The sequence below is a fragment of the Aulostomus chinensis genome, chromosome 17 (assembly GCF_037954235.1).
Source record: "Aulostomus chinensis isolate RoL2024-O1b breed Wild chromosome 17, RoL_Achi_v1.0, whole genome shotgun sequence".
NCBI classification, from domain to species: domain Eukaryota; kingdom Metazoa; phylum Chordata; class Actinopteri; order Syngnathiformes; family Aulostomidae; genus Aulostomus; species Aulostomus chinensis.
The window spans coordinates 19,943,541-19,968,412 of record NC_141336.1 but is presented as its reverse complement, the minus strand read 5'-3'; the positions used below and the strand labels follow the sequence as shown (position 1 = coordinate 19,968,412).

General features: G+C 44.4%; 1 protein-coding gene across 5 annotated transcripts in view; it reads left to right on the top strand.

The window, feature by feature from the left end:
- Positions 1 to 24,872, top strand: part of LOC147246692 (signal-induced proliferation-associated 1-like protein 1) — a 37,623-nt gene that overhangs the window by 7,231 nt on the left and 5,520 nt on the right. For all 5 annotated transcript variants that reach the window (XM_086182102.1, XM_086182103.1, XM_086182106.1 and 2 more), the window contains exons 2-14: positions 12,083 to 13,776; positions 13,877 to 14,007; positions 15,083 to 15,271; positions 15,561 to 15,735; positions 16,549 to 16,652; positions 16,905 to 17,062; positions 21,289 to 21,868; positions 22,570 to 22,844; positions 22,927 to 23,187; positions 23,275 to 23,418; positions 23,533 to 23,690; positions 23,791 to 23,873; positions 24,335 to 24,753. In XM_086182102.1, the coding sequence (XP_086038228.1) occupies positions 12,291 to 13,776; positions 13,877 to 14,007; positions 15,083 to 15,271; positions 15,561 to 15,735; positions 16,549 to 16,652; positions 16,905 to 17,062; positions 21,289 to 21,868; positions 22,570 to 22,844; positions 22,927 to 23,187; positions 23,275 to 23,418; positions 23,533 to 23,690; positions 23,791 to 23,873; positions 24,335 to 24,753 (4,163 nt within the window). In that variant the 5' untranslated portion in view covers positions 12,083 to 12,290. The remainder of the gene's footprint in view (positions 1 to 12,082; positions 13,777 to 13,876; positions 14,008 to 15,082; positions 15,272 to 15,560; positions 15,736 to 16,548; positions 16,653 to 16,904; positions 17,063 to 21,288; positions 21,869 to 22,569; positions 22,845 to 22,926; positions 23,188 to 23,274; positions 23,419 to 23,532; positions 23,691 to 23,790; positions 23,874 to 24,334; positions 24,754 to 24,872) is intronic.

Below are 24,872 nucleotides of genomic sequence, written 5' to 3'. Positions count from 1 at the left end.
CGTAGTTTTTTACAGTCGCCAAATTGAAAAGGCAAAAGCAACACTCATCACTGTCTCTTTGGGGGTGGTACATATGGCTGGACAAATACCACAGAGGAACTGTCTCAACCTTCATGTACAAGTGCTGAACAACACTAATAGGTTTCCTACCACCCCCCCCCCCCCAAAAAAAAAATCTCATGATCCCCCACTGTCTGTCTCCCCACCCTCTGTGGTTCAGGCTTTATTTCACTCAGAGCAAGGATGGACGGAAGTATCTTGTGCTGACATTTTTACTTCCACAGACATTCCATATCAGCAACCAAATGCCGCACCTCAAGTGCTTCCAGATGGGTGTTTTCAGTTGGGGGAAAAAAAAAACACTTTGGGGGTCACCACAAGCCCTAAGGATTGTTGGTATCAGTTCTGAGATCCAACTACCCCTCTGTTCCTGACAGGTTGTTATCTCATCTTAGGATTCAGCTAACGTTTAGCCGTGGATAGAATGTAGTTGCATGGGCCCGTATGCTGTGATTATCTCTGTGAGCACTTGATTGTCATGAATAAGATCACTTTATTGTGGTGTGGATGGGTGTTCCCGTCTGGATTTTTTTCCTTTGTTCTCCTCTTGTCGTCTGGTGCGTTTGCTACCTGTGTAATCAGACGGAGGATGTGAGAGGACAGGCCGGCGGATGGCTTCCAAACATCACAGGCATCTGTCATATTGACACCTCTGTTGTGAGAATCTGTCAGGCAACTGTCGACTGACCTCGCTGCTCATAAACAGTTGTACACTGAAGACCTAACTGAGCTCAAGCTGACCCTGTCCTCATGCCAGTCCACTCTTACTATCCGCTCACTCATTCAGCTTTTATTGCTGGATTCAGGTGTCGTGGTTGCAAGGGTTGTAAGGATTTGATAACTAGAAAGAAGAAACCAGAGGGTCCCTCTGATGGCTGTTCTTTGACGTTATAGTGTAAATGAGACAGTTGAAGATACCAGGGACACATAATACTTAGTTTCATACTTTCCGGATTACGCTTGGTGTCTGTGCTCCCCATATGCACAGTCCACACAAATCTGCAGAGAAGAGCTGTTGTGTTTGCAAACAAGTATCTTCAGCATCCACATTCGAGCCAAAAGAGAGAGACGATCATATGATTCAGGGAACAGAACTGGGCGGAAAATATGTGAGAAAATCTGATGGTAAATGTGTTTGAACAGTTTCAAACTGTCTACTGGCAGCAATTCCACCGTCTTTGATGACACACATGCTTGTGGATTTAGAGGATATTCAGCCATTAATGTTTGCCAGCGCATGAATAGTTGGTCACAGCAAATTGGGTGTGCAGATGTCTGCTTAGAGCCAACAAAATGTACATCACGTGAAACCTCATGTACTCATAGATCACACCAGCTTGACTGTCAGGTCCAGACATTGATCGGTTGATGGCCACGTGATTGGATTTGTATATGTCATGCATGCTTGTTGTCTGTAAGCATGATCATTTTCCGCAACGTTATTGACTGCTTCCATTTTATTTCCACTGCTAGTAGCTATGGGACACAGAACTAATTTGATGTATTGGCCTAGGCCCAGCTAGGACAGGCTCTGGGAAGGCGACCAATACCCACTGATGGGCACCGGCACTCACATGCACACACAGCATGGTGCCGCTCTGACTTGAACTGAATGTGACCACTGCGTGCCCCTCAGCCCAAGGGTAGCCAGTAGTGCGCACTACAAACTTCAGCATTTCGTGTTCTGCGCCAGGCTTCCCTTGATCAAAAAATCCCATGATGAAATTGACATTTTGATTGATTGCTGGTGTCCCTTTCTGTTTAGCCCTGTCCAGCTCTCCCGCAGCTCCACAACTCTACTGTCACCTGTGGTTATGTGACCAGTGGAGCAGTCAGAGTGAATCTATATGCGCAGCACTGTGTGCAAACTCTTGATTTGTTTCATTCACAACTGGCTGCAATCTTGAAATGCAGTAATAGCAGGACTGGAAGTGTTTGGTGGCCCCCCTGGCTGAGTCCCATCCCCCCCGTCTTCAGGCACGTGGAGAGGCTGAATTATAGGCGGCAAATGCACAAACCATTCACTCAGCCCTCCTCCTTGCATCAACACTGTTAATTATGCTCCTGCTACTCTCACATCCCTTCTATTTTAATCCTCCACTGATGGAGCCCGCCTCATCCCAACACACTTGAGCACACAGAAGCATGTGCCAGCCCCATGCTGAGCAGAGAGTATTTGTTTGCTAACAAATAGGTTCACTGCTTTTCAGACATTATGAGGGGGATATTTACCTTTTAGCGGGGAGAACAGAGGAAAGAGAATGAACCCCTCTCTTTGTGTCTCAGCCCACACCGCACTGTTTGACAAGCTAGCCACTGCGGGAAATGCCTCCGTCGACCAAACTGGGATTAGGCCTTGTTCAGACCTGGCGCTAAGATCTGTCCTGAGTGGTCCGCTCTCATGTATTGCTCCGAGTGGCATTAAAATGTTTCTCCTGTGACCAATTGTGAATGGCTCCCTCTTGTCCGCTCTATACGGAAATGGTCACATACGTTATTTCCGTCTGCAAGTGTTTAATCGGCATATTTACCGAGGGCAATTTATATTATTACAAGTGATACAAGTGATTATATCACTCAGATTGGGAAATATGATATCTATATCGTGTTTATTTTTAGTTATGGCTTGTGTCGACCAAGACATATGTTTATGTAGAACAGTGAGATAATAAACTCTGTTTTAAGAAACAGCTTGTTTTTGATGACCTGTCGTGTGTATTATTCGCTGAATTTAATGCAGGGAAGGTGAGATCAGTCACAGGGTAGGCGACATTGTCTTTTAATAAATTAAATTAAAATCATTTTGAGGAGAAGTCAGAACAATGCAGAGTGTTTCATGGCATGTTCCTGACAAACCAAATCACCCGTAATGATGCTTTCGCCTCTGTGGGCTTTCCCCAGTCATATGATGATAACATGCTGCAATTTCACGTGCGAAACTGCATATTTCGACTTTAATGGAGAACATTGGTCAGTGACGCGGTTCTTAAATGTGGCCCAGGACAAATTTACATCCACGCTTCTAAAAGAATGCTGCGTTGTGATTGGCTCACTTAGGAAGATGCATCTCAATACCAGATCTTGAACAGAGCCTTTGACTAAGTGGTCTGGCGGATACGATCAGTGAAGTCAAATGTTGAAACTTACAATTGTTGAGTATAATTTAGTTGGCAGATCGGAAGTTGGGACTCACCTGCCTCACAGCTTAACTGAGCCTATTGTCAGTGAAAGAGCTGATCACACATATAACAATAGACTTGGGAAGATTTCATTAAGCCTGGGGCATTGGCTTTCAAATCCAAAGCTTTATCTCTCAGTATGTCACAGGAAAAATATCCCCACATAAATCCCAATTTTGGTGGCATAAATGTGTGCAGCAGTGTGCTGGGGAAAGGTGAACGGTTTGGCAGCGAGCCTGGATGGAAATGGTTTTCAGCATATGTTCTCTCTGTGGAGCGGGATTGAGGTGGGATTGTCATGTGAAATATCTCGATGTATTTTGAACCTCTCGTGATAGTTGATTATCCCTCAGTGGAAGGAGTCAGCCTGCTAATTTTTCTGATGTGGTGAAAATTCAAGCAGCCAAGGACACCGGTAGCTCAGCATTGACTGACATGTAGAAATGTCCTTCAAAGAAAGCCATTGTCAGATACATTTTTAACTACAGCTAAAAATAAAAAAAGGTAAGAATAAAGCCATGCACCTTCTCCATAAAATGGCAGTAACCACAGACGGTGAATCATGAGTTTGCTTATCAAGCGCCTATTTTGTTTGAGTGGCTGTTGACAGGGTGAACTTTGGGCTTTTGGCTCAGCGCCTCCTCTTGTGCCAAGGTTTTGTTGCAATTATCTTTACAGTGTCAGAGTATCAGTCCAGTGCCACTTGGACCCACCAACTCTGGCTAATTAACCTGCTAATTATGAACCTGTGTTTAACCTTTACCCACGACCCTTAACGGATAAGCGGTAAAGGAAAATGGATGGATGGATGGATGGATGGATGTTTAACCTTTATACTGTGTGACCTCTGCTACTGATTTCCCAAGTCCTTTGGTGGCCCTCCCCTTTCAGCACACACAATCACACACATCACCCGAACAATACAATGGAATTCTACAAAAATTGTGACATAGCCTACAGCAGAGGTTTTTAAGTGTGAAGTGGGTTCAGTTAATGAAGGCAATGAAAGAATATTAGTCATCAAAAAACATCAGCCTTAATGTTTTTGATTTGGTTAAAGATGCATATGCCTAACAGCTACAGTAGTTTTGGAGGAATTTAAATGTTTGATTGATTCAGGACAGTTCATTCTCATGTTTTTTCCTGTGCTCTGATGTTATATAAAACAACAATGGCTGGCTTTGTGCAATATCTAAATCACAGGAGGTGCAGTATTTGCTTAAGTCCAAATGTGTTGCAGAATGTCACATCATGCTGTACTGTGGCGCTGGAAAGATATCCCAGCCTGCAAACAGTATTCTACAGACTGAGCACACATCTTTGTCTGGGGTAGATCCTCTAAAAAAAATCCCACCATTTTCAATTCAAGCTTTTTTTTTTTCAGTGCAGAGCCATAGAAGATAGGGACCTCAGAGAAAGATGGAGAAGGAAGAGAGAGTTAGTGGCGGAGAGGGTTGCAAGTCACATTCAGCATCTACTGTGCAAAAAAAAAAATGGTGCTGATTGAAAGTTCCATGTTATAAGAGAAAGTGCAAGTAGGTGTTGATATCGTTGCTGTTTAGTTGTTCAGTCAACCATTGATTGGACTCTGGAAGGAAGAATTTAATGGAGAAAACAAATGCAGTTAACGACATCAAGCTGTCAGGGACCACGAATTGCTCCCTGCCAGTTGTTGTTGTGCTGATTTGTTTTCACTAGATTCTGTCGAGTTGCCTTTGCCACGTAGGTCTGTGCCTGCATGTACCTGCTCATGTGCATCAGGAGCTGGCCCTCTCTCTAATGGAGTCCCAGGATTCAAGGCAGAAAGAGAGAGCAGGAAGAGGGAAAGTGCAGCCTTGAGCAGCAGACCTCCACTTTTAAACTTCAGCTCCAAACTGCTGCAGTTCTACGGCCAGCCAGCCAGCCACCTCATGAGGATTTTTAACATCGTGCCCCCAAGCAGCAGCACACTGCTTCCTCCCATTTGCTCTTCATTACGCACAACTTTTAAACGCCGACCATCTTAAATCAACAATAAAGGCAAATCAACTGTAACCCTGCATGAAATATGCGGCACTAAAAGATGGGTTTAGTCTCCGTAGATTACCGAAGTCATTGGACATAAAGTTGTGGAATTACTGGACAGAAAGTTGGTGATGATGTTACACATTAAAGCCTGAAACATAGCGGGTTTGTCCGCGATGCATAACTGCAGTCTGATCATTGTAATCAATTGGAGCAGCCATACTGGCATCCACTCACCACTCCACGCGTCCTTATTTTTCGGCGTGGGTTAGTTTTTCTTCTCTCATCGTGCAACCACGTGGTCTTCTGGGGATGTAATAGGACAGAATCTCTGTAGAAACACAGTTGGGCATGTATATACATCTATGGCCAGGACAAACTGAGCTCGTGTGACAAGCCACTGACAAAACACATCACGCGCATCTCAACGGCTTTAAAATCAACTGAGTAGAAGTGCATTGGCCTTGTAAAAAAAAACAACCTTTTAGTGTGAGAGTCAGAATAGGACTTCTTTACTGTTGACATACAGACCACCTACGCTGTTAGCAGTGTTTTTTTTTTTTTTTTTTTTTTTAAGGTAGGAGTTGGACAAAGACTTTCATTGTCCTGGCCCACCCAGATAATGACGCTAGAAATAGGAATGGGTTCACTATTGCTAACTATTTGTGGAGTGTGTCAAGTGTCTATTTATCCGGCTGTCTCTCCCACATAAAATGTGAAACCCTGTTGGAGTACTCCCTGGAGAAGGAGAAAGGAAGGATCGAGGACACCCCTGCTAGAGAGATAATAGCGATGGATACACACTGGCCCTCCTCCAGAACTGTCTTCTGGTGAAAGACTGAGTGAAATTCACTTAGCCTGTCTTTAGCTATGCCAGTTACTCAGTGAACTGTGCTGCAGCAATAGCGAGAGGCCCCGAGTAAAGGCAGCGCGACCCATCACAGGACAACGGTGATGATGAATGCTGATATGCTGCCAAGGTTTTTTTTTTTTGTTGGTTTTTTTTTTTTTTTTTTTTTTTTTTTTTTTAAAGAGCTCCAGCTACACGTGCTGTTTGCAATGCCTGTGTGGTCAGTTGAACAATTTGCCAGTTCAGTGATCATTTTATTGTGGTGTGCCACTTAATCCACCCTGTCAGTCAAAGCTCCCAGTTTTAAGTTGGCTGCAAGGGGAGGAAGACAAACCTGTCGTCGTAAAGTCGTGGCATGCTTAGGCACTTAAAAAGTATTTTAAAACAGACTCTGACTTGGACAGTCAGTGTTGCACACCTCTGTTGGACTTTGCCTGAACATGCCCTACACCCCCCCCCCCCCCCCACACACACACACACACACACACACACTCATACAGACATTCTTCACTTCCTCACTGAAATTGGTGAGATTCCAGAATCTGGCTTGCGGTTGGATGTTGCTAATATCGTTTGTCTGCCAGCAAGCCTGCCTTTTTTTTTCTCTAAAGGTGTCAGGTTCTCAGACGGGCAGGTTTGTGCCTGGTTCTCAGCCAGATGCACACACAGGAGGAAGCAGACAGAGTTAAAAAAAGAATGGAGCAGATGGAGAGAGCGGACTGATGGAAGTACTTTGTTACTTCCTTTGCATCTGTTGTGCGTATGGGCAACCGGGTTGGAGCTATACCGCAATGGATTTACACAGCCCTCGCTTCACTCCTCACTCCTCAACTCTCCCCTTTTTTTTGACAGGAAATTATGATGTGTTTGGAGTTATTACTGTTGCAGTTTTTTTTTTCCCCCCTTGTGAAACTGCAATTCCGCCTCTGACCGGTGCATAACCTCACGGGCAAGCTGCCTCATGAATTTAGAAGTTTGACTGCAGTTTCACTTCAGTCTATAGATGCTGCTTTCATCATGTATACCAACTTTCCTGGAAGGATTTTTTTTTCCCCGTGTCATTTCCTCTGATCTCAGTCATCAGCCCGGTGACGCTGAAGTGACTAAATGGATTACAGAACTTATAAAAAACCCCTACATGATACTGTTCATAGTGTTGCAACTACATTTTCACAGTACAATCCCTGAAATGTTACTGTTTCAGTATTACAATATTACACAATTTTACAACGAGCCTTAAAGGACAAATGTGCTTGATCTCTTAGCATCTGGTAGTGTAGTCGCACATTGCTGCCCTTCAGCTCTCCCTCGGGAAACCATAGGCGCCTTACCACTAACTGCTCAAACAGTTTGGAGAGAAGATGATTGCTCAGTCATGAAGATGAATAAAGCGCTGGGGGAGCAGTCACAGTAATGAACCTGTGAATATTTACCCTTCTTGTCTGGAAAAATAGGCGAGCAGCATGGGCTTAGCTGTACTCCCATGTGTTTTGCCCCTTAATCAACCAAGACTGAAAACCTCAATGCTGGTGTTTTCCTTGTGGGAGTCCCCTGTACATTAGATAATCAAACATTATCATTTTGCTGTGATTTAATCTCAGTGAATTGATAGAAAATAATGCTGAAACACTGACATCACGACAGTGATTTGGACCGCGAAGTCTTGCTTTGTCGGGTCAGTCGGAAAGGTGACAAGCAAACAACTGTCTGAATGGAGTTTGGTACAGAGACACAGTTTAAATGTCTTCCATCCATCTCATCATAATCCAGCTCTCTATTTGCTCAGTTCTCCATCCCTCTCTTCTTGTGTATCCTCATAAATTCTTCAGAAATGTCAGTTGCTGTACTTGCTATTTAAGGTATAGATATAAATATCACATTGCACACTAACAAAAAACACATTGACTCTTGGTGTCCGCGATTATACACTCATGAAGACTTAAGGAATATTATATTCAGTTCCTGCCAAAATATCCCTCTAAATCCTCCACACTGCTCATTTAAATGAATGAGAGCAGAAAGGTTTAATGTTCCAACAGTGCTTTATGTTAATAAAATACTATGTCCTGACTTGCATGGAAGTGCTATAAACTTGTTTTTCAAATTCTTCAATACTGCAGATAAGCACGAGAACACAAGAGGCTATCTGTTCACCTCACGTACCAGGTTATACCTTGAATGAAACCAGGATTCTGTTGTTTTTGATGAAACATTCCATTTTTGGTCTCCTCATCACAAACATTTCCTCCTTGTTGTGTTTGGTTCAGTCGTTGCCTCATCTCTATCCCTCCAACTCCCCTTGCATCTGATTCATTGGATCCTGGCAGGTCTTGTGTACACGGCCGTAGTGAGGTTGCCGTGCCAGGCAATTTTCAAAGACTCCACTGTGTTGGAATGGGGCCCCAGTCTTGCCCAGGGGAGGACAGAGGGACCTTTGTGCCTGCTGTCCAACAGCCCCATCAGCCCTTAGAGCAGGGAAAGATTAGGGGACAGGCAGAGCCAATGGGCTAAATCGAAGGGTGCCTTTTGAAAGCCATTGGTGTCAGCCAAACAACCCCTTAGCCCCATTCAGCCATGCAGTAATTACAAGCTTGTAGGGCAATCTTTCAGCTCCTTTGTCACAGCTTTGGAAACACTTGCCCAGTCTACTGGGAAACTTATTCCCCTCTCTGTTTGCAGACTCCAGACAAGGAGGCTCTCAACTCCAGCATATTGTCCTTTCACTGTGGGATACCAGCAAGCCAAGCCAGCTCTGCTACTGGGATTCCCCCGCCAGAGACCTTGGCACTGGGGAATGTCTAGCATCCCAAACTGTGTCTGGATGATGAGTTAGGTCTTTTTGCCTCGGTTTGTGAGATTTGCTCTGATATTTGTGAGTCAGATTATGAGTACTTGGCCTGTATTCATGCCTGAGTCATCATATTATTCATCTGTCCTGCTGACTGACTGCTGTCTGTCTCCTGCCATTGATTCCAAGCATTATATGTTTATGTTTGTCACACTCTCCTAATAAGACCTGACTCACCAGTAACAGGCTGAGTGCAGAGTCCCCTGTGTCTAGACCCGTCTCTACAACCACAACAACAAGGTATGCTACCACCACCCCTTCATCGACATCTTTGCTCATCTCTCACTGGGCCCTCCGAACCAGCTGGGGGGCCAGAGCCCCAATTACAGGAAGTTAACCTTGTTTAGTCAACAGGTTCTCACTGTCTGAGCATGTCTTAGAGACCTGTAAAATATTTGTTTCAATTCTTCAGGGGAAGGTGGGATGAGTTCAAAATCCTTTATATGTCACACTTATAGGAGAATGCCTTACTTTCATGCTTTGCTTGATTTCACTTTTAGTTTCTCTTCAACTGTCTCTCATGCTTGTAATCAGTCTGTCTTTCCGTCTGTCTGTCTGTCTGTGTCACACCCCCACACGCAATTAAAACATAAACAAGACGTTCTCTTTCAGTCTACATGTCAAAGTTTTCCTTTTAATCTGACAAGACCTGTCGTCTGTCTGCATGTGTGTCAAGAAAGAGTATTCTAGGACGTGTGTGTGTGCGCGCGCACATGTGTGTGTGTGTGTGTGTGTGTACTATTCATCTATCTATCCCTATGGACACTCTTCAACTCATGAGAATGAGGCCCAACACTCAGGGACAGGACCTGCAGTTTAACTTATATTCTATTTTTATTCTCATTCATGTCATAAGATAGTGTGTTAGTGGGACATGAATGAGTTATTTAAGAATTAATTAATGTTTTTTCTTTTGAATCTGTGTCAGACTCTGGCTCTACTACTGTGCCCCTAATGAATGGATGTCCATTCATAAGAGAAGCGTGTCGTGGGGATCTAGAAAAAAAAAAGATCTCAGCGGTAATGTCTTTTTGTATTGTGGCTGAGCACTTGAAGCAGTGCATGCTTACATAAAATGATGGGCCGCATTTGATGGCTTAATGGCTAAAGTCACGTTACCATGACGTTTTACTCTGGGTTTGTCTTTTGTTTTACAAGGTTGTAATGGGAAGAACACTGGCTGGCTCATTATAGAATTTGTGTTTAAGTTTTTAGTCTCCATAGGAAACTCACTGTCCTGAATGTCTTGTTTGACAACCACATTTATTACTGTTTTGTTTTGTTTTTTTTGCTTTGTGGTTTAAGTCAAGTAAATGTCACTCTGACCCACTCTGAGATTAGAACAGAAATTGCTCGTGTCATGCTGCGAGATCGTCTACTTATTTTGCAACAGAAATGGTCTCTAGTGTATAAGGTTTGTTGTCAGAAAACTCTCCTTGAGGAAGGGTGGCTTTGGTTACTGTGACTGAAACAAAATCATCTCCAGAGCCATAAGCTTTTTCACCTAGCATGGAAATGGATGTTTATATTGTCCTAAAAACTGCATTGTCCGGAAAACATTTGATTCGTCTCTCAGTTGACTGTGCCTCTGTGCTAATATTGTTGGTCACATCGTACCAGGCACGGCATTCACATAGAGTAGGGCTTGTTTTCTTTGTGTGGAAACCATCCAACTTCTCAGCTGTTTTTTTTGTGTGTGTGTTGTTGTTGTTGTTTTTGTGCAATATAATGTTGTAACAGTGAATGAATCACACCTCGCATGAACTTGCGGCTCCCTTTAAATAGCTGTTTGCTATTAGCATATAGTTGGCAGTGTTGCAGTACGGTGTGGAGGTGGTTGTGCTGTAGCCCCGTCACAGTGCACTGACTGCTAGTGGCTAATGTGATCACAGCCACAGTCAGGCAGGGCTGACAGAGAAGCCTTAATCTCCCCCAGTGTCTAACTGCCAAATTGGCCCGATTTGTCAGGGAGAGGATCATCACCCACTTCTCAGATGACTTTCAAAGGGCCCCTTTGCTTTTTTGATGTGCAGCTTTTGGATATTTCATCCAGAAAACTGCAATTCTGCATTACAATTCACTGCTGTTGGCTGCTGAAGTGGCACACAAGGAGATGTCAGACAAGTCACAAGCCAAGAATCAGTGACGGACAGAGGTTTAGAGGTCTGCCAGCTGAAGTTAACAGATTTATTAAAGGACCAGTCAATCTCCTTGAATTTGAAGGCAGAAATGTAATGCAGTATAAATAAACATGTATTCATAAATGCATTATCACATGAAACTACAAATCATGCTGGGTTTGTTTTTTTTTTTTTTTAGCTCCGAATGGGTCCTTCATATCAATGCAAGGGAGTGGGTCCTCTTCCACAGGGCCTGGCATGTTGCACTACTTTTCTAATAGCCCACAACAAATAAAACACATTTTTGCTGTTCATGCTTTAAGTTGAAATGGTCTTGCTGAGCATGCATAAGGAAGCAGCAATACTAACATTAACCCTAAATATGATCTTTCCCTAAACCTGGCACATTGCAAAACTGTCTTATTATTTTTTCAACAGTGATTTGCAATGACTTTGGAGTTTTCTGTGGCAAAACCTGAATAATGATGAGTCAGAGAAAGCAAAACAAAATAGAATCAGGACAGGGGATGGTAGATAACAAGGGTAGATATTGCTGTGGCCTTTCCCAGGTGAAAGAAGCTGATGAGGGATAAATATTTTCACAGTGACACCGATGTTGCATTTTCTACTGAACGGGTAATTTAGCCTGAGCTGTCATGTTTCCTCAAAATTCTTTTGCCAAAATTGGTTTGACGAGCAGGGGTCCTTATTTGAATTTTGAACCGTTAGAAAAAGCCATCAGATGAAAAAAAAGTCGTGGTTCATGCCATGGCTATTTGTCTGTAAACAGAGATGAAACAATTGTGAAGAGGTCCTCATATTTTTTACTTTCAGGAAGATTATATGAATGCGTTCCATCTTGAGAAAGTATATTTTGCTTACTTTAATCACTGATTGATGACACTACATCCAGTGTAAATACAATTTCCATGATTGATCCCCTATTTGAGACTACTATCCACCTTAGTGTTCCCTAATTCTAGTCAGAATCTATAGTTACTGATTTCGCTTTTCTTTCCAGGAGTGTGTTGGTGGAAAGAAAATGCTAAATGGAAGAATTGTTGCTGTTGGAGGAGGCAGCATGCAGGCTTGAGTGCTGAAGTGGAGGGCTTGCCCTTCCCCTTTTTTCTGCTGACAATCAAACTGCTCATGAAATCAGGGAGCAGCATCCCATCCCAGAGGGTGTCATGTCCACCTGCTGAGTGCCTTTAGCCTTTGGCACTCGTGTCATGACCAGCCTAAAGCACCCACCCATGGAGTGCACTGTCGGCGGTTCTATCCCAGCCACGGATGAGTTTTACACGCGCCACCTTCGCATGGTTAATGGAGGAGCTGTGCCAACCCGAACAGACAATACCCATGCCACTGTGAGCACAGGAGTGCCTAAAATGGGTGTGCGAGCTCGTGTGGCTGATTGGCCCCCTAGGAAAGATGTGTCAAGGCCTCTGTGGCACTCATCCATGGAGGCAGATAACTCTGGTGTGCCCTCTGCTGTTAAAAGTCACATTAAGTTAGGTTCAATTATCAGTCCTCAGGACTCGTCAATGCTGCGCAACATTCACAATACCTTGAAGAATCGGACCCAGGCTCAGGCAAACAACTACAGCCCTGACACTCATTACCTGGCTCCTGGAGACTACAGAGGTCCCTCACATAGAAACCCACAGCAAAGACGAATCCGTCAGCGCAGCAACAGTGACATGACTATCAGTGAGATGGAAGGTGGTGGGGACAGTGGAGAGGACTGGGGTCCACCGTCAGGGGTCAAATGGTCCCCTCTTCACCGGGAATATGGCAGCACATCCTCAATAGATCAGCATGGAGCTTCTGGAGAGAGCTTCTTTGAAATGTTGAAGGGATATCAAGGGGAGAAGGTCGACCAGCGTAGCCCGGCTCCAGAGAAGCTGGAGGATATGCTAAATATTGGGCCCAAGCACGCTTTGATTGACGTTCAGGAGGATGTCCCAGACAGTCATCCTACTAAAACAAAGGACAGAGAAAAAACCCCAAAGAGACGCACTAAATCTGAGACAGGGGGTGAATCTATATTTCGCAAACTTCGGAATGTGCGGGGTGAGTCTGACTCCCCAAGAGCAGGGTCTGATGCAGAAGATAGCCGGGCAGAGGACATGGGTCCCCCTCTTAAACCCTGGGTGTGTCAGAAAGGCTTTGCCCACTACGATGTTCAAAGCATGCTGTTTGACCTCAATGAAGTCATTCAGTTGCGACAGACTGCAAACAAGAGGAAAAACACCACCACGGGGGCTTCTGCGGCTGCTGTCGCCTCGGCTTCCTCCACCCTCTCCTCCACCCATAGCCTGCCTTACAGCTCCCCAAGCGGCAGCCAGGAAGAGCTCAACTCGAGAGACAGCCCTGGCATGGACGCAGGGGAGGAACAGAGCAATGAAATGTTGCTAAGTTGTCCCTGCTTCCGCAATGAGATAGGTGCTGATGGCAATGGGAGGCACAGACTGGGCGCAGGTGGGGCAAGCTATCACGGGATGGTGGTTGGTGGTGTAGGAAACAATGGCAATGGGAGTGTTGAAGGAAACCTTTATGAATCATATGTGAGCACACACTGCACCAACGCTGGAGTAGCAGTGCTGGAGGGACCAAAGGAGGGACCCAACACGCTCAGTGAAAAGGGCAAACAGTACATTGTGGAACATGTGGACCTGGGTGCTTACTACTACAGGAAGTTCTTCTACCTAAGGGGTAAAAACACATTTCATTATAAACATTCATTAGCATATAAATTGTTGTTGATTGAAGTAGTAATATTTTTGCCCTCTTCCTCACTTCCACTCTACCCTAGAACACTGGAACTATTTTGGAATTGATGAGGTGCTGGGTCCGGTGGCAGTGAGCTTGCGCAGGGAGAAGCTGGATGAGGACAAAGAGCATGGCCAGCAGTATAACTACCGCCTCATCTTCAGAACAAGCGAGGTCAGCTGGACTGCCACACACTAACCCCTTTAGCATCACTTCACTTCATGTCAGTTTTTCCTGCTGGGGAGCAAATCAGCTCACAGCGTTCAAAAACAGGCAATCCATGATTGTTTATACTTGATTGTTACTTTTTCTTTTTCATTGCGTATTACTGCTTGAGTTCAAAATCCTTTATATGTCACACAAGGTGAGTATAGCTCATATAGTGATGTGCCTGCACCATGCAAGGCAGACCGGCTCGAGGTGAAACCAGCTTTAGTCCCTGTTCCTTGTTACGTAATCAGCCCTTGAGCTATTCAGCTGTCTTCCAGTATCAGCAATGTGTGAGGAAACTTCAGAAAGTGTGCTCATCCTCGAGCCTCCAAGGCTTGTCAGTGTCCAACAACCTCAAACCACAGTGTTGGAGAGCTTTACTTTTCCCTCTCTATAAAATTAGACTGTCATATTCAGTTGGCTTGTTGGCCGCAAGTCTTCTATATGTGGTTTGGGATTTTGGGTTGTGGGATTTATTTTATGGACGCACATTCCCAGACGGAGAGTAGATACACCCGCCTGAGGCTGTATGTGGAGGATTGAAGTAGGACAGGTGCATGTGATTAACTGCCCCCCCCCCCCCCCCACACACACACACACACTTAAGACAGAAGTAGCCACTTGTATGCTACCTTCTAAAATTGGTGAACACACAGGTCTATTGTGAACACAGACCTGTTTCTCTGCTACAAGTCTACAGCCTGCAGGATAGAAGTCCAGTCCATCTGCTAATGATAGCTGAGTTCACTCCCAGAGCCCAGCACAATGTAGACTCTGTGTACACAAAACACTCGGACAAACCCTCCCACCTCCTCTTCCTTATTTACACTTTCTGTCCGCCTGAGGCCTCGAATCATAATTGTCTTATTGTGTTATGCCTCTGTTTATGATTTCTTCCCTAATATCTGGGCAGACATGTTATGCTATCAGTTTTCTCCGTTTCCTCGAGAAAATTCAAAGCAAGCTCAGGATTCCTGACATGCATTCCTTGGGTTTCCACTCTATAATCTCGTCTTCCTCCTGGTCTTCGTTCCCTCAGCTTATAACCCTTCGAGGTTCTATCCTGGAAGATGCAGTACTTTCCACCTCTAAACATGGCACTACCCGGGGGCTGCCCATTAAAGAAGTACTGGAGTACCTTCTGCCTGAGCTGGATCTGTCCTGCCTCAGACTGGCCCTCAACACACCCAAAGTTACTGAGCAGCTGATGAAACTAGACGAACAAGGGGTAAGGAAATGTAGCATAAATACCGACAAACAAGTGACGAATTACAGGCTCAATATTGTAAATGATATTTAAAAGAGAAATGTATTTTTAGTTTAGGAGTCAAGCAATTTTCACTTTCATCGTGGACTACAAATGTTCTATAGTTATCTCAATTTCTTTACTTTTACAGAAGTATTTGTGTTCTGTGAGCGAGTTCATAAAAGACTTCATATGCTATGTCCATGTCTTCATATGTCTGTTGTTCCTTACATAGATGCATATGCATTCATATGCTTTTGTTGGTCCCTAGCTGAGTTTTCAGGTGAAGGTGGGTGTGATGTACTGCCGAGCGGGCCAGAGCACTGAGGAGGAGATGTACAACAATGAGATGGCCGGTCCTGCCCTGGAAGAGTTCCTCCAACTGCTGGGGGACAAGGTTCGCCTCAAGGGCTTCACCAAGTATAGAGCACAGCTGGACACCAAAAGTAAGGGTACCAGACACTCGCACTCAAAGAAAACATATCAGTTGCACATGGTCCATTCATCAAGTGATCACACAGTTAGATGAAGTGTGTATTTAGCTGTTCTTTCCATAACCGTGACTTTTATTGCTAGCCTTAGTCTTCCAATATTTTGTCATGCTTCGGTCATTTCTTTCAATCAAGTCTCATTTTCTCTTTCTGTCTCTGCTCTCATGACATCTGGAGTTAACTTTTTTTTTTTATTCTCTTACATGTGTTCAGTCCAGTATAATAATTTTTCTACGCGAGTGCCTTAACGGGGCAGCTCAAAAACAAATTCACCGGAATCCAAAGAGGAGTTCTGTCTGATTCTTTAGATTCTGTAAAGTAGTCGGTGTCATCTGATGCACACTGATCAAAAATGACTTTTCCCCTTAAGCTTACCTCATGGAAGGTAAAAACAGTGGATTCTTTTTTTTTTTTCCCCCCAGGATCACAGTTCCCTCTCAAATTACTACTTTAACTGTCATAGTTTGTTTCGTTTGGTCCAATAGCAGATTGAAAGTCTTAGAGAGATTCCAGATGAAATCCCCATTCCAGCCAATTTAAATGGGGAATAAAACAGTCTATTGTTCCTTATATAGACGCTGGTTTGGATGGTCATGGTATCCCAGATGATATTGATCCGCGCCTCACTATTGTCTCGTTGTTTAGACTGGTGAAATTGCATCCTGCGTTGCACGGAAAACACTGAGCATTCAGAGTACACATGTAAGAGAGATGGATGACAGTGATGGTACAAAGAGTCTCAACACTACATTGCTTTATTTCCTGCAGCGGATTCCACTGGCACACACTCTCTATACACAACATACAAGGACTATGAGCTCATGTTCCATGTGTCGACTCTGCTGCCTTACACGCCCAACAACAAACAACAGGTAAAGATGGCAATCTCCGCTTTTGTGGTAAATCATTGGCTGCATGATATTTTGAAAACAGATGAACTAATGAAAACCCTGAAGGAAGGGTGCATCGTTGTGGGACTGCATGATGGGGCTTGTGGCGCCGCTATCAGATTGGACTCAGCTTTCGTTTTATTTTTTCACTGAACAAATAAAGGTTTGTTGTTTTTCTGTGACAACTTAGGTTGAAGTAGAATTCCCCCAACAATTGTTTTTTAATCGATTTAGTTGCTGAGGAAGCGCCACATTGGGAATGACATCGTGACCATCGTGTTCCAGGAGCCCGGTGCTCACCCCTTCACCCCGAAGGCCATTCGCTCTCACTTTCAACACGTTTTCATCATTGTAAGGGTGCACAACCCTTGCTCGGACAGCACATGCTACAGGTGGGTCATCTGTTAGCTAAGGAGATGATGTAGCATGTAACAGAATCAGTGTCAAGTACGTAATCAATCAAGCACGTAATCAATAAATACAGTTTAAATAATTACGGACTACCAAAAAGTTGAAATGGTTTCTAGTTTAGAATCTGTATCCTATCAGAGAGTGGTTCTGTTTCCACTTAATCGTCAGACAAATTACAAGCCAATTTTGAAAATGTTGCAAATGCACATCTCCATCAGAAGATGGCATGGCTGCAACTGATAGTAGAAGAAGAGGTAGTCTTGGCCACCTGCTTGTGCAAAGGGAGGAGTCTTGATGAATTACTCTCATTTATTGTTGTTCTTTAGCAACTGTTATTGGCTATGTTGTGCGCAGATTAGCTAAATCTGAGTTTATTAGCAAAAAGCTGTTTGTCTCTCCCACTGTGCATTTTCTGTTTTTTCAAAAAAAGTCGCTTTTTTCACGCATATTTCGCCTTTTCCATCAACCTTTTCTACTGCAATTCTTCAATATATGTATTGAAATGTGTCAATGGAAAGAAGACTTGTGAGACTAACTAATGTTAGACCACCAGCTCTGAATATATATGACTGTATCTAGAGACTATGGAGACTCATTATAATTTTAGTAGGCCACATCGACCAAACCCACCAGCAATGTGGAATAAAAATCTGCTGCAGAACTGAATCCTTTTATAGTACCTTGAAAGCTCCGCACCACTCAAGAGTGCTACCAGCAGAGTTGTTTTCAAGCATTAAGACAAAAGCATTGACTGGAAGGCATAGGTCACAGTAAAAATAAAATCCACTTGCATGACCGTCCTATCATTCTGGACTGTGTGTGTTTCATGTGTGCATACATTAGTTTGATTATGGTGGGATAGAGGAGATTGGTTGTTGATCTGATGGGAGCATTCTTCTCCTCCACTGGCTGATTCTCATGATGCAGCTCTGTGGCAATCACACTCATTTCTTCTCCAATGCACACACACTCTGAGCTCTGCATTACACACGTACTACACTTAATGCCTCCCCTTTCTCCTTTTACCTTTTTTTCTAATGCTCACTTGCACGCAGCTGCACACACATGCACACACTTTCTCTCAGATTCTCTCAAAGGCTCACTTTTCACACACTCATACAATACCAGCCTCCGCCTTCTCCTCCTTTCTCCCTGCCTGCCACTTTGCCTTTGGGCAGCATGAGCCAGAGTGGTCTGAAGGAGTTAGTGCCATGCACATGAAGTGCTCTCTTCATCCGGACATGCAAGTGACTGGGAAGGATTGCAGAGAGCAGAATCCCTCAGAGCTCACATAGTCCACCTCAGGAGCGGACGGGTCAAACTCGCCTTCTGTTTCTCAGCCCTCGTCAAAGTCAGGCTAATTTATTTGGAGTTCTTCTTCTTTTTTTCCTCTCTGCCAAGTTTCTTTTTCCTGACCGGCTATTCTGTCACATCCACCAGTGGACACCGCCATTCACCCTGCTTTTCTTTCTTTTTTTTCGTGACGGTGCTTTTACAAGAAAGGGGTGAAATGCTGGTTTTCCTGGTTTAAGGATGAAATGGAGAGGTGTGGGACACTGAATCTTTGAGGACAATTGAACTACCCCACCCAGAGCCGCTCGCAATCGCTGCCTTTGGTTTCTGCACCACTTGAAAAAAACTCAAATCCTAATTGTCACCAGTCTTCACATGGATTCCTTACTCCGATGATGTGGAAACAATTCTGGATACGAAGGCGAGCTGCAGAACGGTTACGAGAATTTGGAACACTGAACTTACTGAGCGCTATATCTTGAGCATCCGATTGTAGCTACAGAGTTAGCTTTGGCCAAGTAATTCTTTGTGATCGTTGCACCAAAGCTTCAAGATATTTTGCTGTAAACGTTACCAAACCAGGAGGTAAGTTGAGGGTGATCTCATTTCCAAGCTCTTTGGATATCAGCTGATCTCTTGCCACATAATTAAAAAAGCACTTTCACCCAAATGCTTAACATGCATGTGTAGGAGCTCTGTTTCATACATTAAGATGATTTTTTTTCTGTTCATGTCTCTGTGACTGACATTGATAACGTGTATATTACGATTTGTTGAGTCATCTAGTTATTAATAGCCTGTTGTTGCCTGCTGCTGAGATTTAGGAAAATACTCAGGTCACTTTGGGCCAAACCAGAGCATTAGAAGAGTAAGTGGCCCAGAGCCAGCGGGGTGCTAATCTGCTGCTTTCAACCGCTGGCTCAAAGTCACACAGGGCCGACAAGGCAGATTGCATAACTAGGGCTTCGTTTAGGAAATGTGGTCCGTTTGTGCTCACTAGCCCAAGCTGCAGCTTTGCTTCTCGGCACAGCGATGTAGCAGTGAGTGGCAGGGCGTCAACACTGGGCGCTGGCGTGTCAACTGTGTCCGGATGTATGGTGTTAATATGCCGTGTGTAGTCAGGCGTGGTTTGCAACATTTCCGCTATAGGCAATGACTGTGTTACGGGTTTAATGGACTGGACAGACACTTGTCAGGACTGTCACATCAGCTTATCCACATTTTAGGTTTTACATGCACATGAGGCTTTTACTGTAGATAATTATGGCTATCTATATGGATACTTATAGACCCCATGCTTTGAATTAGGATTTATTGGAAATCAACATACTTCTAACTTCACGGACAATCCTAATGCCCCCCCCCCCCCCACACACACACACACAGTAATATAATCCCTGTAATATAACCTCTAAGAAGTCATTTTCATCAATGATTAATCTGCTAGTTTGTTTTACAATTCATTGATGAATCATTTAATGTATGAAATGATAAGACTTTTTTTCTGTCCAACAGAACACTGAAAACCTCCAAACTCTAAATTTTCCATTATAAATGACCAAAAAAAAAACCCACCACCACCAACAACAAATGCTCATATTAAACCTGGAATCAGCAAATACTTGAGATTTTTGCTTGTAATCGTTAAATCAAACATCAAAAACATTTGACTAAATAATTAATCGTTGCAGCTTTGCCCACTTTGTTAAAAACCTCACTTTGTTTAGGGTTTGTATGAATTGAAGCAGAAGACAGCATTGCCTGCACCTGTTTACTAATTCATAGTAATCCAACTCTGGGAGAGCTATTGTGTGTAAATGCAATAGGAATATTAGAGGGTAACAGGAGGAGAGCATCGCTTGCAAGAATTCTAACGCCCTCCTTTACTCTCACAGGTGAAATAGGTCAAAGGCAACAATACCCCCGAGGAAGCCGGACTAAGATGTTTCCCCTCCTCTTTTTTTTATGAGCCCATCTGCTGTTTGTCCTTGTGATGTACGGTAATCCCAACACGTGGAAGCAAGTTACAGTCCCTGTAAACCATGCGGCCTGGGTGGGGACTCGTAGTTAGTGGTGCTACAGCAGCAGCGCGGTGTTAATAAAGAAGAAAGGTGATAATTGGCTGCTTTCTATCACTTCGAAATACTTTGATCTGATTTTTTTCGAAGTGCACCGAGCACAAGCCCAAAGAGCAGGACACAGGTTACATTGCGCCCGGGGCTCATCATCCAGAAGTTTCCATTACTTACAATATTTCAAACGAATCAGCTGTAGAAAATAAATGAATAAATAAATAAAAATGTTCAAACAGACTTTTGTGTCGACACCTTTTTTGACGTATGACAGCTTTTTTGAATTTTCAGTGAATTCTTCATACATAATAAAAGCCACCTGTTTGTAATACAGCAAGTACTTTCATTTGTGGGCCATAGTGACAAGTCTCCAGTTTTACCCTGTACAGTGTACAGAGAGTGACTCCGAAGATGATTTTTCAGTGGTCATGCTACTGCATGCTGCACACGTACCATTCATAGAATATTGAATCGAAACGTATTTATGATGCCTGTGTTCTTACGTGTATATGTATGTAGGTTTGCTGAACTTTCTGCTCATTTTAATTCCGTGACAGGGTTCATAACAGTCATGATAAACCCTGGAAAAGTCAGAGAATTTTATAATGCTTTGGAAAAATGAATAAAGCCAGAAAGGTTCAGGAAAGTCCTGGAAATGTCCTCCTCATATACATGCATGTTTGAGTGAACATGATGTGGTTTTAGTTAAGATGAGAAAATCCTCGTATTGATTTACTTTTATAAGGATGCATGTTTATGTTGCATCCAATGTGTTGCTGAACGCATGTATAACTGCTGCTTTTTGCTACCTCAAACTCTTCCCCTCTGTTCTCCCTCCACAGTGTGGCTGTCACCCGCTCCCAGGACGTTCCCTCCTTTGGTCCTCCCGTTCCCAAGGGTGTGACCTTCCCCAAGTCCACTGTCTTCAGGGACTTCCTGTTGGCCAAAGTTATTAACGCTGAAAACGCAGCCCACAAGTCGGATAAGTTTGGCGCCATGGCAACACGCACACGACAGGAGTACCTGAGAGATTTGGCTGAACGCCATGTGACTAATACTCCAGTTGAACCCACCGGGAAGTTCCCTTTCATCTCGCTGGCGCACAAACGACGGGAGAAAGTACGTCCGTACAGTGGGGCGGAGCTCCGGAGCCTGGGGGCAGTAACCTGGCAGGTTCATGCTGAAGACCAAGTGGCTGGGGCTGAACGTGAATGTCTGCTGGCTATTTCAAATGACTTCATAATCCTACTGGATCAGGAGGCCAAAGCAGTTGTGTTTAACTGTGCCACGCGTGATGTGATTGGTTGGTCGACAGGAAGTCCCGCCTCCATGAAGATCTACTATGAGCGCGGTGAAAGCGTGTCACTGCGCTCCATCAATAACAACACAGAAGACTTTGGAGAGGTTGTCAAAAGACTGGAGGTCAGTGGGGCGGTGCTTCAATCTTTCATTAACGTACACACACACACACACACACACCCCTGAATGAATGTAGTAGTTTTACTTCTGTGCTCCTACTACTACTACTACTACTACAAAAAAAATCAGGATACATGTTAATACAGTTAGAATCTCCACTTCTTTGTCAGTAGTAGTATGAAGGACTGTCAGTGTTACAATGTTATTGTAAAAGCATGGGTGTTGCCTCCAGTTATACAGTAATCAAAAAACCACAGCTGATATAAGTACTGAGGAGTATAGAACACAGCAATTGTATGGTATGATATCATCACTGAGGTCTGCAGGCAAATCTTTCCTCTGTCTGAGGAGTTCTAGTCAACGGTAAACAAAGTTTGCCGTCGTCTGCTACCAGCACTGGCACGCCATCTTCGTGAAGCTTTACAATGATTCTTCTTTTTCTGCGTTGATTTTATTATGGGCATCAGAGCTGGAGCTGGCAGAAGATCAGTCCTGCTGTGATTTGCTGTATAAACCACTCTCAGTTAATCAGTCACAGGTGGAAGAAAGGCGAGACAAAGGTGGCTTATGGTCAGTTAGAAGGGAGGTAAACAAAGTCATTCAAATAAAGTGTCTCGACTTTTGCCAGAGTCAGGTGAGACGATGAGAATGTAGATTTTCCAGGTTTCTAACTTCTCCTCCTCCTCACTTCTGCTCCTCTGTAGCTCTTGACCAAAGGCAGTCAAACCACTGAGATGACCCTGCGTCGCAACGCCCTTGGACAGCTGGGCTTTCACGTCAACTTTGAGGGCATCGTGGCCGAGGTGGAGCCGTATGGCTACGCCTGGCAAGCCGGGTTGAGGCAGGGTAGCCGATTGGTGGAGATTTGCAAGGTCGCAGTGGCCTCACTGTCCCACGAACAGATGATCGACCTGCTGCGAACTTCAGTCACTGTCAAGGTGGTCATAATTCCTCCACATGATGACTCCACACCACGCAGGTAGTGATGAAAGAGAGAAGCACAGTTGTTTTTGAGGCTGTTAGTGCGTAATGTTGACTTTGAATTCAACTTGTGCCGACAGAGGCTGCTCAGAGATCTATCACATGCCGCTAGTAGACTACAAGAACCACAAGGAGGGTATGCCCTATGAGTTAAAGTTCCCCTTCCGCCCGACTGCCAACAGCAACACAAAGTGGCCACGAACATCCTCCAGCCCTCAAACCCGTGCTGCTGGAACAGGAGGAACCCTGATCAAGGCCCCTCCCTCGGACCTCAGCGACCGTAGCTCCTCCGTTATTCCTCGTAGCGTCTCCAGTGATGGTCGACCCATCAATCCAAAAAGGTTGCTAAAATATTTACAATGGTACTTTAAAGTTGAAGGACTCCAAAATCATCTCTTGATGTGTAAAATTCTGATGTGTCCTCACAGATACTCCCCAGGAAACGACAACTATGCTCTTGCATGTTCCATCGTGATGGGGCGCACCCTTCATAACACCAACTCCCCCTCCAGCCTCTCCTACACAGAGACCATGAGCTCCAACCACTGGAGGCAGAAATCAATGCCTGATGGGTAATTTTTTATTTTTCCTCTTCTCTAATTCTGGAGGGTTGAATCTGATCTGCGCTTGAGCTTGCTGCAGGGAACTAGCTTGCAGCATAAACTCAGAGACCCTCTCCTTTCTAGGTTCAATAACAACAACAGCCAGTCCCCTGTGTCATCTGGGCGGCAGCTGGCTGGTGACGGGGTCAGTGGAATCAAAGGGGGTTCTAGCACCGGTGCTCCCTGGTCCCGACCTGTGGAGGGCGAGGCAGCGAGCAGACTTGGGGACAAGACAAATCCAGGTAAGAGAGACGCTGCCTCTTTGGTCTTGATATATGTTAGAGCTGCTTTACTTCTACTCAAATAAAGATCTGATTTCCCATATTTCATTGCTTCCTACAGATACTTTGGTGTCTAAGGTTGTGATTCCTCGACTCCAGCCACCAGAGCAAAGTGGCCATTTATCTCCTAACAAGAGCAGTAAGGTGAGTCACTGTGGGTGCCACATAACTGCTTGGCTGCCTTTACAACTGAGATCATCTTCAATGAGTGAAGTGGGGAATTTGGAGGAAAAAAAAGTGGTACAGTGTAGCACCAAATTAAAAGGCATTCATTAAATTCGATTTTTTTTTTTCCTGGATTGTTGAATAGTATATATACTCCCACACAAGATACTTGAGATACAGGTTGAGAAGGAAGCTACTGTGGTATCTGTATACCTTTGCTTTGGAGTAGAACTACATCGTGTTTACACCATACTTGTGTGAACAACTGTAATCAGGCAATAAGTATGCCATCCCAGCTCTCATGTTTACACCAATCTCGCTCTCACAGCTGTGATTAAATTGTTCATGACATTAAGATTATACAGCAGCATAAGCAGGAGATTACAATATGATTGGGGCTTCTCCGATTGAATATAAACTGTAAAAACTTCTCTGAATAGGCGGATGCTCTATATTCATCCAGCCAGTCCAGCAGCAATACCCTCTCAAGCAACGCTTCCAGCTCCGCCCACAGCGACGAGAAGTGGTATGAAGTCGGCTCGCGTTCAGGCGTGCGGAGCGACCTTGAGCTCAACGGCTATCTCCAGGGCACCTCCACTGACAGCGGCATCGATGCCACCTCCTTCACTGCCACCCAGAGCAGCACGGCTTCTTCCACTGGTGCCTTCAGGGCCAAGGATGCGATCCAGTGGCAGGATGACCCAACAGGCATCCAGAGAGCTACTGACACTTCACCTCCAATGCCAGACTCACTTGTCACCACTGGAGGGAGTGAGAACCCAATGAAGAGCCCGTCGGCCTTTCCGTTGGTTCCTGACAGCAGCACCTACAGCCTGAGTGACGCCGCCTCCCACTCCAGGTGTGCTGATAGCTGAGGAATTTCTCTCATGTCAGTGTTTCATTAAATAGACAGTGATTCATTGTAGTCCTGATATATCCGGAACCATCCCAGGTGGAGAAGTCCAAAGCTCTGTGGTT